Source organism: Pygoscelis adeliae, unplaced genomic scaffold, assembly GCF_000699105.1.
Source record: "Pygoscelis adeliae isolate BGI_AS28 unplaced genomic scaffold, ASM69910v1 Scaffold209, whole genome shotgun sequence".
NCBI classification, from domain to species: domain Eukaryota; kingdom Metazoa; phylum Chordata; class Aves; order Sphenisciformes; family Spheniscidae; genus Pygoscelis; species Pygoscelis adeliae.
This window is the reverse complement of record NW_008825538.1, coordinates 1164124-1179410: the sequence shown is the minus strand read 5'-3', so window position 1 is coordinate 1179410 and position 15287 is coordinate 1164124. Positions and strand designations below refer to the sequence as shown.

The following is a 15287-nucleotide window of genomic DNA, read 5'->3' as shown; positions in this document are numbered from 1 at the left end:
ACTACGAAGAAAATTAACTCTATCCCAGCCAAAACCAGCACATTTCATACAATCATAGAATGGTGTCTGATGTGTGTGGTCAGTCATGTATATATGTATATATGAGCTGTATATGTGTGTTTGTGTGCATGTGCCTACTGGGAATATATGTTGAGCCTCGCTACTGCTTGGACCTGGGGCGACGGAGCTGCAGCAGCCTCGCTATTGGATTTGGGAACCCCTGACACTACTTATCTGTATAACAACTCTTTGAGATTCTGTACAATGTCTGTTCTTTCATCAGAAGTGTTTTAAATCATTTTAGAAAAGGAACTTTAATGTCTTTCAGAAGCTAAATTGTCTGAGAGCTGAAAGATAATTAATGGATTTGAAAAGGGTCTGAAAGAGCTAGCATTAGAGTATTTGCATAGAATGACATTTAGCGTGCCATATTTCTTAGGATGAGGACTGCAAACATGAATAACAATTGAAGTCGCTTCCAAATGTAACAAGCCATTCAAAATAGATTATGAATATTTTTGAATAACAAGATAGAGTTTTCAGGCCATAGCTTCAGTGACTTGCTGTATATCAGACTTCAAATCTTCATGCTCAAAGCCTCCTGTTGTTCAGGCATGAGCCATCGGAGAGACTGGAAAAAAGCAAGTTGCTAATAGCATAGATGCTATTGACAAAATAGAGAATATGCTGCTTATACACACAGGTTCTTTCAAAAGTGTAGACCAAGACTCATTCTCCCATTAAGCAGGACTGACCACAAGCCTCACTTCATCTTTCTGAAATGGATAGAAAGCCTAGTTTGTCTAAAATAACTGCTTTTCAGTAATTTCTTTCTACACACACATTTTTCCTCTGTCTAGAAATAGTGATCACTAACTTCTATAAGCAAAAAGAAAAAAAAAAGTGTCATACACGTCAGGGAAAAGTATTCTAAATAAACGTAGGGAGAACATAGGTTTAAGTGAAAAGACCAGACTTTTTTTTTTTCTAGAAAAATATTTCTCTAGCCCCTAACCCAGGTAAGAAACAATAGCTCAGGTTATGTACGCAAATTCTAAGTGACAAAATATTAGCATCAGGGGTTTTTTGGTTTGTTTGTTTGTTTTTTTAAGAATCCGTTATTCCTCCTTCATACTTGCCAGATACAAACCCAACATCCTACAGTTCGCTCATTCAACTCAGACTTTGGGAATAACAATCAGCCACAAAGACTCAGAAAAATGCCAAAAAAGCCACAAAGTAATCAGTGCTTAGCTGTTACAGTAATAGATACCTTTAAATACCTTCAGTTGCAGACCAACCCTTCATTTTCGCTGGGACTCAGAGATGAAAATGGAAGCAGAAAGCAGACAACACTTCATCAGTTGCTTTCTCTATAAAAATAATTTCCTCCTCTCCCGCGTCAAGTGATAGTTATATTGTGACAAGTCTTTTAATGGCTTCTACAGAAACACCCTTATGAGGTAATTCCATATATTTTATAAACTAGGAAAAACGCTGAAGAACTAGCAGAGAGACAGAGAGAGCAAGTCTACATCCATTAGTTGAATTCTTACTAACCGAATGAATTAAAGTGGAATGTATTCAGCTAAGTCTTTTTTTACATTTTAAATGTAACTTTAGGTGTTAAATCCAGAGTATTCCAGGAAAGCTTTTAGATACTAATGGATACAAACCTTTTTTGTTTTTTCTTTTCCTTCTATTTTTTGTTGTTTGGCTGTTTGGGGTTTTGGGGTCTTTTTTGGTTTTTTGTTGTTTTGTTTTGTTTTGTTTTTTTAATCAGGACAGTAGAGAGAGTGGATTGGGTAAATCAGGGCTGCTGGAAAGTCTGTTGCAGATGACTGCTAAGCGAGTACACTTGAGGCATGAGTGTAATTATGCTATGTAAGAAGATGTTCAAACCCTGGACTTAAATGTAAACAAGATAGGCTTTCAGCATGAGAAAGGAAGGAAATTTAGGGGAAGAAGGGACAGAATGGATAAAAATAAGTACAATCAGAAGGATGGGCTAACAGAACAGTGTGAAGCAGGTATCCAGGGTCAGAGAAGGATTCAGAGAGGAGTGTAATCTACTGGTAGAGAAAACAAGGACAACAAACAAGGTACATTAAGTTTGTAAAGTAAAGGGGAAAAAGAGATCAAGACGATTTTTTTTTTTCCTACTTTGCATTACAAAACCATGACTGAACATGAGAGACAAGGAGAAGGACCTTATGTGAATACAGAACTAGGGTATGAGACGGAGACGGAAGAAGGTTTAGCAGGGAATGGGAGATCTAAAGAGACCATGAGATAGGGAAAATTTCAGGCCCTGAATTCCAAGGAAGACAAAATAAGTGTATGACCACACGAAGGTGGCAAAGAAAAGGAGAGGGAAACAGAGGAGGAGTATAGAGGACAGCAGCACAGACTCTGCAGGAAACAGAGATGGCTGCTAAGAGTTCTCTTCAATGCAGTTAAAAAAGAAAATTGATTGGATTAGAGGGCAGAAAACAAAAATCTAAAGACAGTGGAAAAGTTTTAAGGAAAGCAAAATCTGAGCAGGGATTTTCTGCTTCACTCGGGAAAGTCAAGACCTCCAGGCAGCAAGTCTTAAAGTCTTGGGATAACATGGCACTGTGAGGACTGGGTTTTAGGAAGGAACTGTTGGTCTAACAAGGCCTAACAGAGAGAAAATTGTACAATCAGGAAAGGTCTCCTAAAATACAAATTGCCAGCTGAACTGGGGTACTGTTTTAAGACTCAAAGAACGCTGTGCATTTGGCTAAGAGTTCGGCAATCTCCGGGAACACAAAACTGAGACAGTTGTAAGTGACAGTGTGTGTGACATTAGAAATATCAAGACAGAATCTGTCTCTCTCCATGTCATACTGCTGTCATTGAAATCAGAAGAGCTTAAATGAGCTTAAATAGCATTATAAATTATTATAAAAACAACCGGCTTCTTGTGTATGTTCTATGGTTTTGGAGTTTGCTCCCACCACCTACGATATGCAGAGTCCCTGCTTGTCTCCCAAGGTAACTGAAGACAGGAGGGACCAGTAAAGAAGACCTTTCACAGGGTTTAGTTTAAAATCTTCATTTTAAAAGTTTTAAAAACTAGGTAGATAAAAGCATTAAAGTAAAGCATTAAAAATATTACTTTTTAGTATATTCCATCATAGAGAAAAAAGTTACCAAGAAAGTTAAAGTAGTTTTTGTGTGTCAGATATTGATACATACTTTCATGCCTACTGACAGTCATGGAGTACATGGATCATATCATATTATTTTTATGCAACGTACATAAATCTGCATGAACAAAAAAAGAAGTCTACCTCAAGTTTACACTGTCTTCAAACACAAAAAACATCACCAGCTATTTTTGTCCCTTTATTGAAGTATAAATTTCAGATTATGGTGCGAAGTTGTATCTACCATGCTTGAAAAGTAAAAATTTAACAAACAACAACCAGCCGGTAAACTAAATCATGTTTTTAATGGAAGTTTTAGTAATATGCCAGAAAACTGCTAGGAAAATTATATTAAAATCAGGCAGTCACTAGCACATACTTACAAGATAAAGACATTGCCAAAGTAATTTAATAGATAGAATAAATTTACATAAATATAATCTGTTTCCTTGTCTTGCTTTCCTTGGCACCCCAGACTGTTTCTTAATAAATTTAATCAGACCTGAGCCCAATGGACCAGCAGTTTTTTGTAGATTTTTGTGTGAATCACAACCAGAATGCCTCCTCCACAGGGAATTTCCTTCTTCCCTAATGATCAATAAAAGACCAGTTGCATTTAGACACCTACACTATGAGAACATACTCCTCTGTTCCTCTCCCCAGACTGTATTTCTTATTTCTGTGAGTTGTTCTTCACTTTCCTGCACTTCTCAGGCTTTGTAGTTTTCTTAGGGTTACTATAGCCAAAAAAATACACAAAAATCTCACTCCTCCCAAAATTTCAATATGCAGAAGACTGCCTGCTTTCCCTCACCTCTAATGTAAGACGACATGAACAAAAACATCAGCATTTCCCAAGTCTCATCTGTCTCCCATCTGGGAGATCTTTTACACAGCTCTGACAACATGGGAATAAATACCCATACAGCAAAGTGTTCAATGGCATAGCAATTGGATAATTTCACTTAGATGGTTTTGAACTAAAGTTTATTTTCACCATTTTGGTATTTTTAAGACCTATGAGGCCAAAGTGTTCCTATTATGGAATTATTATGGTATACATACATACACTCATAGATACATAGTTATGAGCTTTATGCATAAAATATTTACTCCTTTTCATAAAATTATGTGAAATTAAAAAAAAACACATTAAAAAAAAAAATCTATCTTCTTGCTCTTGGTTGTTTTTTTAGAACTCAACTTTGTAAATCAAAACTGCCAATCATCAGAGTTTCGTACAGCTATCCAAATATATTTTACCCTTCCACATTATTAAAGTAACAAGCACCTTAAAGCTACATATTCTTTGCATTCACGTTCATTCCAAAGTATTTTGCAAATGACACAGTATGTTTGTTTCATACCTACCAATGGAAAGCAACTCTCTCCGGGATGAATGGCAACAACTGTCTATAGTAGCATATAAGAGTACAGCAATATAGGGCAGGAAACGAGAAGCACACCAGAGCCAGCTGCAACTGCAGGAGACATTTTTAGGTTGACGGTGTAATTATCCAAGCTGGAATTTTGCCAGAAAAGCAACTAGCGATACTCTGGCAAAACACAGCCTCAGTTCATTAATCCAGCTCTTTATGTCACTGAGCTAAACATATCATTTCACGTTGCACCAAGGCTGGTCTAGTTTATGCGGCTCGCGTGTGCTAATAATGGTGTTCGGTGTCTCCTGCTCTCCTAATTATGGACTCATGTTGTACAGACCCAAAAAAGCTGCTCCACTTTTCCGACAGACTTTTTTCTAGCCTGCAGTGTTGACAAAAAATGAATGCCTGTATCATTCTGCATAATACTGTTTAACATCTTTATTCCTCTCTGCTTCCTGCATCGTTGTTGGGATTTTTTTTAAATACAGATTAAAAAAAAAAAAAAAAAGGCTTATTATCAATTATTAAAATCAGAAATTCAATCAAGAATAAAACCAAAACTCTCCACAGCAAATCTTCTCAGATGCCTCTAGCTTTACAAAACGAAAATCTACAAAGAAATCACTGTTAACTAATACAAAGCTCTAATGATAAAGAAAGATAATAAGAAGCTCTGATACCATGCTAATGAATGCGGTATATTTGTCTAGATCAGAGAGCGTGCAACAGTTTAGGTTGATGACTCTAACTCAGTAGAAGGCTCCTTGGGAGAAGCTAGCAAAACTGAGTCAGCATCGCAGTTCCAAAGGGAGAGAGCTATCAATTCAGAGGGAACAACGGCACTCGCATCAGCGCTGCAGATGCCGTACTAGAATTTGACGTAACACAAAATAAGTAATGTAAGCAACGGGAAGCTGAAGTAGTTGACAAGTGAAACTGCATGCTAGAACAACCAGGCATCAGCATCAAAATTCTAAATGAAAAAAACCCAAAACAACATCAAAACCACCCAACCCCATCACCCCACCAGAACACTGGCATAACACTGTACATAGAGGATACAGCAAATACTCCACTTATTAGGATGTACTGGCAATTCAGTATTAAAAAAAAACAACGCATATGAACAGGAAAACAGTGAAACTAAATATGTATGTAGTGGATAGGAGGAAGAAACAGCCTCAGGATAGAACAGACTGGAATATTCACAAATCAGTGTTTATGTATACAGGATTATAACCCTGCCTGCTCCTATGATCATTTGAGTCCAATTTTCACGAACGGAAAAAAACATCATATGAGTGCTGGGGGCCTAACTCACTGAAAATCAGTATTTTATACCTACGTCCTTTAGACTCCTTTCGAAACGTCAGTTGGAGATCTGCCAGTCTTGTCCTAAAACCCAGGACCGATGATGCTGGCAGATGGTATCTTTAGATTATAGGATTTACAATGGAAAAAAAACTGAAAGGTACTTAATTCTGCTGCAATAAATATAATTACAATCAAAGTCAATTAAAGGGAAAAGTTTTGTTATGAGCATATATTGAAAACATATTTTTCCCCTACCACACATGTAAATTTGAAAGCATCTGACATACATTTTACCTTTTGAAGGAAAATTGTCAGATGATATCCGTGATATCATGGATATCCATGATATTTCTAAAATTTCAAAGCCTTATTTGAAAGCAGTTTTTTTATAATACCAATTTAAACTTCGAATGTTAAATTGTGCAAAACCAGGACTATTTCTGCCAATAAAGAAAACGTTATTAACCCACGCCTCAGTCCCGTGCCCAACTAGGCAATTTTTTGTAACATTGAGTATCTTGAAATTTGCAGTTTAACCTATGAAGCATGCAAACCAATGTTAATATTTATCTTATCACCAACACCCAGAAAAAATCCTGGTTTTAATATTGCTATTATCTGTATATTTTCGGACTTTGATAACCTTTGTATGTATTTCAATATATACTTGAAACCACAAGTAATTCTATATTGCTGTACTAGTTGATTGATAATTGTTAGATTGTTCAGAAATGTATGCATCATAATCATAATTGTACACTTGCATCCACAGACTTTAATAAGATTTGGCACAGGGCAGCATGGCTGCTAAGTAATATTTGAGTTTACTATTTGGTGATAGAACAGCTAAAAGGAAAAAAACCCACACTTTTTTTTACCAAAGTTAGAACATTCTTTACACACATTGCCATTCACAAAGGTATAGCTATTTTAATACTTATATGACATATATGACAGATATACTGTAATATAGGACATAGTTTTAATTACATTGTCAGAGCAGCTGACACACTTGTTTTGGAGGAAATCTTGAAAAGCATCAAATAAAACAGTTACCCAGTTAAGCACATTGTTCCACATACCTTGTTTGCGTACATCCTCTACAGCAGCAACCAATTCCTCCTTGAGATCCTGGCTCTCTTTAGCAATTTGATCTCCTTTTTCTAAAAAGTTTTGAGTGGCCTGCTCTACTGAAGCAGCCAACACATGAGCCTTCTTAGAGCGCCCTTTCTTTTTGCCAGATGGTCCTTTATTGCTCGTGTTAACAAGCGTTGTTACCTTTGGGAAAGAAAAACAAGTTTTTGTCAGTTTGAATGATTCTTCAACTATTAATAGCACAATAGATGGCCTCCTAATTCAATACCCCCACTATTTTCTTTGCCCTTGAAATGATGTAATGGTCACATGTATTGAATAAATAAAAATTAAAGTTTAAAATCCAAAGCATGGCAGCACACACCTCAAAAAAGGTTTTTCCTTTTAACCTCTGTTTAGTCCGGGCTAAGCAAATCACAGTCAAGCAGCGAAGGAGAAAAAGGTAAGAAACAGGTATGGAAGGGCATTGGTGCTAAAGCATCATTTTTGTCATTGGTTTTCATTTAAAAAAAAAAGAATAAGCCAATAACACGAAAACCTAACACATAAGGGTCAGAAACCATTCAAAAAGCAATCGTCCCTTGAGATAAGTAATATCAGTTACATTCAAGTGGTGACAAAACCATTGTGGCTGTTTTCCAGACATTCAGGAATTAATAGTTCCTGCTGCAAAGGTTATACAGGTTAAAACTATTCAGTTTAGTATTGCTCCAGTATGTTTATAATATATCGCCATAAGACAACAGCAGATAGTGAAACGATCCCACTTTCTCCCCAGTATTTAAAAAGAATGAAAATCTGCTTCCCTGTTTGTAGAATCTCGTAAGCAATGGATCCACAATGCTCAGGGACGCAATTCACCCTAACCAGGATACAAACCGGGGAGCTGAAGTGACGTATCGGTGCGCTAACCCAGAAATTTACTGTAAGAAAATAAAAACCTTTGCACTAAAGACAGTGCACTACAAAGCAAAAGATTTCAAAATGAAGTAGAAAAATTCACTCTCATCCCATCCCTACTACGAGAAGTGTGACGAGGTGTTTGGTACGGTTGTGACCAAAGAGCCTTGTCTCATGCTGTTTGTGCTACGTTTTTTAGCTCTTTGGGCTAGGGGTTTTTTTTGCTCTTTGTGCTAGGGTTGTTTTTTTTTTCAAATCACATCTAAAAACTCTAGACTATGGAAGAAGAAAAAGAAAAAAGAAAAGAGATTTTCAGGGCTTGAAAACACCGTATGCATATGCATGGATGTATTGGGTGAAAAAAATGTATTCCAGAGCCTTCTTTGAGGAAGGAGTCTGCCTGGCTACAGGAAGGTAATATTCTTCCATCATGTCTTTTTTTCCACTATCTGTATTTAGAAATAATATTTTCTTTATTAATTTTCCCTTGAAATTATTCTTCATGAAATTTCCTGAAGATCCTTTTGTGGTCAATCATTGGCTATTAAAGGATTTTAGAATTTTATAAACAAATTAGGCTACCTCTGTAACCTAACTCAGGTTTAGCAAATTGAATGGATTTGTCCAGCACATTATCAGGATGACTACAAAAAGCTTTCACATACAGCAGGCAATAAAATTGTTTAAGCAGATGCTGAAATTCACATAGGAGACCCGAAGATGAAGGGAATAATGTCGGAACTTGATCTTAATTATTTGGACTTATTGAACAAACTAGAACTAGACTGCCAGAAAAGTTCAGATAGTATAGAGAAGAAAAACTTCTGAAGTAAAGAAAAGGTGGTCAATAAATTCAGTCAAATCCGACTATTACATAGATCTCTATTAGATAGATGCAGGGGTCAATAGCTAAAAAAAATGCCCAAAATAGCACAAACACAAAGAAGTTGTAGCTGGCAGAAGAACTGCTGAAGTCCTGTGAAGACACAGAAACTAGTTGGACTGCAGACTTCTTTTGGTACCCTAAAATTTTAGTTTCCCATTAAAAAGTCATCAAAATCAGTGTTACTGGATTGTAAGTCTGCAAGTCTGCTCCTTCTGTGCACGATTCAACTATCAGGTGGGATTCTTTCCACCTAACTTTACCTACAAAAAAGTTGCACATCTATTGTAAGATCATCTACAAGTATTGAGCTACTGCAGTCAATGAATAGGAACAGGGACAAGAGCTGTTGTAGAATACGATAAATTTGTGCCTACAGATAGACAGTCAATGAGACATCATTGATGAGGAAGGGAACCTAGAAAATCAGATTGAGAACAAGCAAATAGGTATTAGATTACTAAATTAAGCGAAATAAATCCTGCATAAATATTTTACCATGATAATCTCCAAAATGTTTTGGTGGTATATATAAATATGTATTTTTGTATATAGATATAGATACATATAGGATGTGTGGGCGTTCTTTAACAAAATGTTGCTACATGTTGGATTTACTAGTACAACAATGCTCTCAGCAGAACCAACAAACCATTTTACATACAGCCCTCATAGCACAACAATTATCTCCAGACAATTTTAAATAAAATGTACTTAGATAGAAAAGTAAATATCCTGATTTAATTTGCACCATGTTGAGTGACAACAGAGGCCTTTCTCCTAAAACTGTTAAGTATGAGGCACGTCCTGCAAAAATCCATTTCTTGAATGGGTAAGCATGTGATATGCAAAGGAAAAATACTAATTGATTGAACATACATTGATTTTAATCACGTGTGTTTTGTTTAATGGGAGCTGGCTGGTCATCAGTTATCACTGTTTGCTTGTTTGTTTGTTTAAAGAAAGCATAAGGACAAACACAAAATTCAGATTTTCTTGCACAGTCAGAGCGAACTGCAGGTGTCTGTAACCCAGACTATGGAGAGTGGTTTGCTGAATTCCCAAGAAGGGACGAGTTAGAAGACAGGCACCTTATGCAGCAAGCTTTGAGGTGGCTGCAAGGGCACATCACAGATGCAATTAAATCAAGAAATGAGACATAAATATTGATCTATTTTGGCCCATATATTGGGAGCTTTTTCTCTCCGTACCTGTAATAAAACTAAGGAGTTTTCAAGATAACTTAATAATATACTTTTACAACAGAAACAAACCAAAAAATATTATCTATATCCATTGAAAAAAAGATAAAGGAACCCTTCTTGGGAAAGGAAGAAAGCTGAGAGTGGTTTGTTTTTAAAGAAAGTATGCTCACAGCAAATATTTGTTTCAGCTTTAAATAGTGCTCTTCCTAGCACATTGGTATCTAATTATGGACACCTACAGAAATGCAAACAATTCTAAACCACCATAAAACAATAAGAAAAGTTTATTAGAACTTCCCAAAATATATGGAAATAATTCTAAATTAAAATAAAGTATTTAATAACATTTTCTTTAATGCTTTTTTAACACAGGACAATTGCTTTGTCCTATGCTGACTAATATACAGAAATACAGAAAAATCACTTAAAGGTGTCTACCAGTGCTCAGAATCTTCTCAGTAAAGAATCTCTACGTCGCAACCTGTGTAGAGTAGATGTAGCACAACGCATAGGAAATTCCTAATTGCCACAGAAGATGGAGACTTTTGCTACCACTTCTAATAACAGACATGTAGAAAACAGCATCCCCAAAGTAAATCACCTTTTTCAAAAGGAAATGCTGGTGTATTTTTCTTGAGCCCAATTCCCTCATAAAAGTTTTGCAGCTGCTTTTTCTTATTTATTTTGTTTTGTTTCTAGCATTAAAAAACACAAAAAAACACCATAAAAAAGTCTCTAGCATGTCAAAAGCTCAGACACAAATATAATCATGAAATCATATAAGACATGCTAGCAAGAGAGCACAAGAAGTACAGAAATGGTGTTAGGGACATTTTTTGCCAATGATTTGTAAATTTGAAGCAAAGGCTTATAAATCTTAAACAACGGAGATCTAGAAACATGAAATACATGAAGAGCAACGTCTCACTACTATCTAAACAACAGCATTCACATGCTAGGTTTGGGGCTTTTTTATTTTATTTTTGCTTACAAAGAGGTGTGTGCTTACCTGGCACACACAGGTAAGATCATTCACAAAAAAATGAAGGACAAATTTGAGTCTAACTGGACTCTCAGATCAGTTTTATATATATTTACATTCCATTGAATACAATAAGAAGAAAGTGAATGAATGCCTTTTATAACTATGTTGGTTACTATTCTTGAATTTTTTTTTCTGGTATGTAGCTACTTTTAATTTAGTTCTGCAATCTGAGATTAGTACAATAATTAGGCCATATTGGGGACACTCCTTCTATCTGGAAATATTCATTGGCTGATATAAAACCCTAGTAGCCTGTTTTTTTGTTTCTAAATATTTAAAACAGAAAGCCAAGCACCTTATTCTATGAACATTCATGGTCATCTTTCTCATGCATTGAATCAGAGAAAACTCTCTTGGACTTACTGTACTACTGAATTTTATAGTGAGGATGTATTGTGTTCCTCTGCATTTATTTTTAGATTACTTAATCTCCGTATTAGGGATAGAGGTGACCTGGTGCCAGCAATAGGGTGCGCTCTCATCAAGTTGCAGATGATGGATTGGGGGGAACAGTCGATATGCTTCAGGGCAGGGCTGTTACTCAGAGGAACCCTACAAAAGTCAACAAGGACAAGTGCGAAGTCCTGCACCAGTAAAGGAGGAACCCCCGACAGTAAGACAGGGGAGGGACTGACTGGCTGGGGAGCAAATCTGCTTCAAGAGACCTGAGCGATCTTCATAGACAGCAAGCTGCCAGCAGCGTGCCCTGACCCATCTTGCATATTGTGTCCGGTTTTGGGTCCTCCAATACAAGAAAGACAAGCACAAGTTGAAAAAAAAAAGAGAGCTTCAAACTGGATGTAAGGAAAAATTATGATTTTCATTTATAAAGCAGATTTTACTTAAGGTCCCTTAAAATATTCTGTAAACTTTAATACAATGGCCTAATAAAAAGAGCAAAGGAAAGTAGAAGTCTGGACCCTCCTGATGCAAAGGAGATCTCCCACCTCCCAGGGAAGTACTGTAATCAGTGAACTCTACACTAATTGGAATGGTGGGGTTTTCTTCTCTCTAAACGAAGCTGAATCATCACACAGCAACAGACAGAAGATTCATATGACTGAAAGGCAGCAGGCAAGGAGAGGAATCGTTCTCCAATCTGGGGTTGGGAAAGGGCAATTCTGGATTCCAGACTTTGCACTAACCGGTTGAGTTCTGCATAATACATAGCCCTTACAGGAAGAAAACCACTCATAAAAACTGGAATCTTGCAATTTTGCCCACCTTGTGTCAGCTTCTTTTAAATTACATTAAAGTACCAGTTTCAAATGCTAAGAAAGCAGTCCCTTCCAAAATTAGAAGTACCATTCAGAAAAGTCAGCCGTATTGGGAAAGGAAGACTTCTTATACCAGTAACAGAAAAACTCATGGCATATTAGCTGCTTTCCCCTTTAAAAAAGCTGTACATCAACCTACAACTTAATGTAAGTTGCATGATAAAAAGAAAAAAAAAACATTATCTTATTAACACTATGCTTGAGTTTTTCAGAAGTGTGTACCCAGAATTTTTTAACTGTATTTCTGTTTAAAAAAAAAAAAAAAAAGACAAGACAAGAACATAGCTCAGTTTTCTGGCAGGGCTTTAAAGCTAACTGGTTTATTTTAAATATCTTATTCCACCTATACTGGTACAAAGGAAATGTCTCTATCAGCTTCTGTTACTAATTAATGCAGACCTCACCCAAAATTTTGTACAATTATCAAATATATCACTTGATAATTACCATAAACTCATTTGGCAATCCTATAATGATCCTGGCTTTGTGATCACACTAGGGAAACTTGCTCTCTTATTTTATTAAAGAAGCTTCACACAGTTCAACACAGATCTCTGTTGGAAAAGCAGAACTTCACTAATTAATAGTTCAGTCCCATCCCGAATTAAGCGTTCCTTACAGCTGCAGCAGCACAAAAGAAAGGTGAGGATGTCTTTGCTGAAAGCAGAAAATTCTATTAGCATGGAGTTCCCTATTGCAGAGGTCATGTGCGGGCAGGGATGCCAGAAGTGAAAGGGGATAGAGCGAGATCACATACTCATCAAATTAATCCCAAGTCAGCAGCTACAGCTCATAGAAAAACATTCCTGGCTCTGTGAACTAAACTGTCTTCCATACAGATTTCTGAAATGCATGGGCTAAAAGTTGAAGAATCGTAATACTTCCCCCCCTCTCTTTCCTCAATATCTGCTTGAACTGCATTACTCAAGATTTTCCATAACCACATTACAAAATACACTTATATTGACAATTTTTGAGGAATATATTGATATGCTTCTTTTTTTATTATATTACTAATCCTTGTGGTTTGTCACTGATCACTCACCTAGAACTGATGCCTTGTTATTATATTTTCAGTACAGACTGGGTGATGAATGCAGTGAGAGAAGCCCTGCAGAGAAGGACTTGGGGATACTGGTAGATGAAAAATTAGATATGAGCCAGCAATGTGCACTTGCAAACTAGAAGGCCAGTCTGATCCTGGGTTGCATCAAAAGTGCAGCCAGCAGGTCGAGGGAGGTGATTCTACCTTGCTCTTGTGAGACCCCACCAGGAGTACTGCATCCAGCTCTGGGGTCCCCAGCACAAGAGACATGGACCTGTTAGAGCTGGTCCAGAGGAGGGCCATGAAGATGATCAGAGAGCTGGAACACCTCTCCTATGAGGAAACGCTGAGAGAGTTGGGGTTGTTCAGCCTGGAGAAGAGAAGGCTCCAGGACACCTTATTACGGCCTTTCAATACTTGAAGGCAGCTTATAGGAAAGACAGAAAGAGGCTTTTTATCAGGGCCTGTAGTGACAGGGCAAGGGGCAATGGTCTTAAACTAAAAGAGGGTAGATTTAGACTAGATATAAGGAAGAATTTTTTTTATAATGACAGTGGTGAGACACTGCAACAGGTTGACCAGAGAAGTTGTGAATGACCCATCATTGGATGTATTCAACATCAGGTTGCTTTGAGCAACCTGATCCTAGTGGAAGATGTCCCTACGCAAGGCAACGGGACTGGACCAGATGATCTTTAAGGTCCCTTCCAACCCAAACCATTCTATGATTCTGTGATTTTATGATTTTTAAATATCAGTGACAGAGGCTGTTGGGGTTTTTCAGAGGATGGACAGCATTTATCTGTTTGCTCGTTTTTAATAAACCAAAACAGGTAAATCTAACATGGCTATGCAAACATTTCCATTATGAAAACTGTTCACACAAATACTTTGGTTTGGCTGCAACAAGTGAAATCAATGTAAAAGGGTTTCTCTGAAAGATCATTAATTATTTGCAAGAAATTTCACTATTCTCCCCTATGTCCCCTCTATTTTCAAGTAAAGATTACTTATTCTTCCCAGTGGCATTTCTTGAATGTGAACAGCTACAAGTTACTCCTCTCTTCTCATACACTCATATATCACCAAGCTGCTGGAAACATTCAATGACCTGAAAAAAGACAGCCCTGACATTTCAGTGTAAGGGCCTTTTTGCTTTTCGATATAAGGCTACCCTTCCACTCGAATATACTATCTTATTGCTTCACTGGTTATACTAATGGTATCCCCTTCGGCATTGTTTTTAAGAATCCTCCTGATTCCGAAAGAAGTTTGTTTCATCAAAGAAAAAAATCACTGCAGCTGTCTGGAAAACAAGAATTTTATTTTCCAAACTGTCTCAGGGTTGGGTTTTCTTTTTTTGTTTCCTTTGGCAGGAGCATGAAACAGAGATCTTTCAAAATACTTTGTGAGAGAAGTATTTTGTTACGGGTTAAAGCAGTGGCATGGGTTAAAGCACTGGCATGGCTGTAGGAAGATCAGATTCAATTCCTTGCTCAAAATGTAGAGAACAGACCTGAACACTGTGTTTGTGACCATCCAGAACCAGAGCAAAATCACATGGGTCTTGCTTTATATATTCCAACTCTGCACACCATAAACTTACTTTATGATATGGCTCTCAGCAGTAGCTCATTAGGTAATCCTAATCCAACTACAAGATATTATCAAGCAAATTACAGTCAAAAATACTTCCAACAAACTGCTCCCTCAGTAAGTTTGCAGACGACACCAGGTTGGGTGGGAGTGTTGATATGCTCGAGGGACCTGGACAGGCTAGATTGATGGGCCGAGGCCAACTGCATGAGGTTCAACAAGGCCAAGTGCCGGGTCCTGCACTTCGGCCACAAAAACCCCATGCAGCGCTACAGGCTTGGGGAAGAGTGGCTGGAAAGCTGCCTGGCCGAAAAGGACCTGGGGGTGCTACAGCCGGCTGAATATGAGCCGGCAGTGTGCCCAGGTGGC

The 15287-nt window shown here is 37.3% G+C and overlaps 1 protein-coding gene across 4 annotated transcripts in view; it reads right to left on the bottom strand.

Annotated features, from left to right (window-relative positions):
• The window catches only part of CTNNA2 (catenin (cadherin-associated protein), alpha 2), a 478985-nt gene that overhangs the window by 427105 nt on the left and 36593 nt on the right, over positions 1 to 15287 (bottom strand). For all 4 annotated transcript variants that reach the window (XM_009331867.1, XM_009331865.1, XM_009331864.1 and 1 more), the window contains exon 2: positions 6955 to 7150. In XM_009331867.1, the coding sequence (XP_009330142.1) occupies positions 6955 to 7150 (196 nt within the window). The remainder of the gene's footprint in view (positions 1 to 6954; positions 7151 to 15287) is intronic.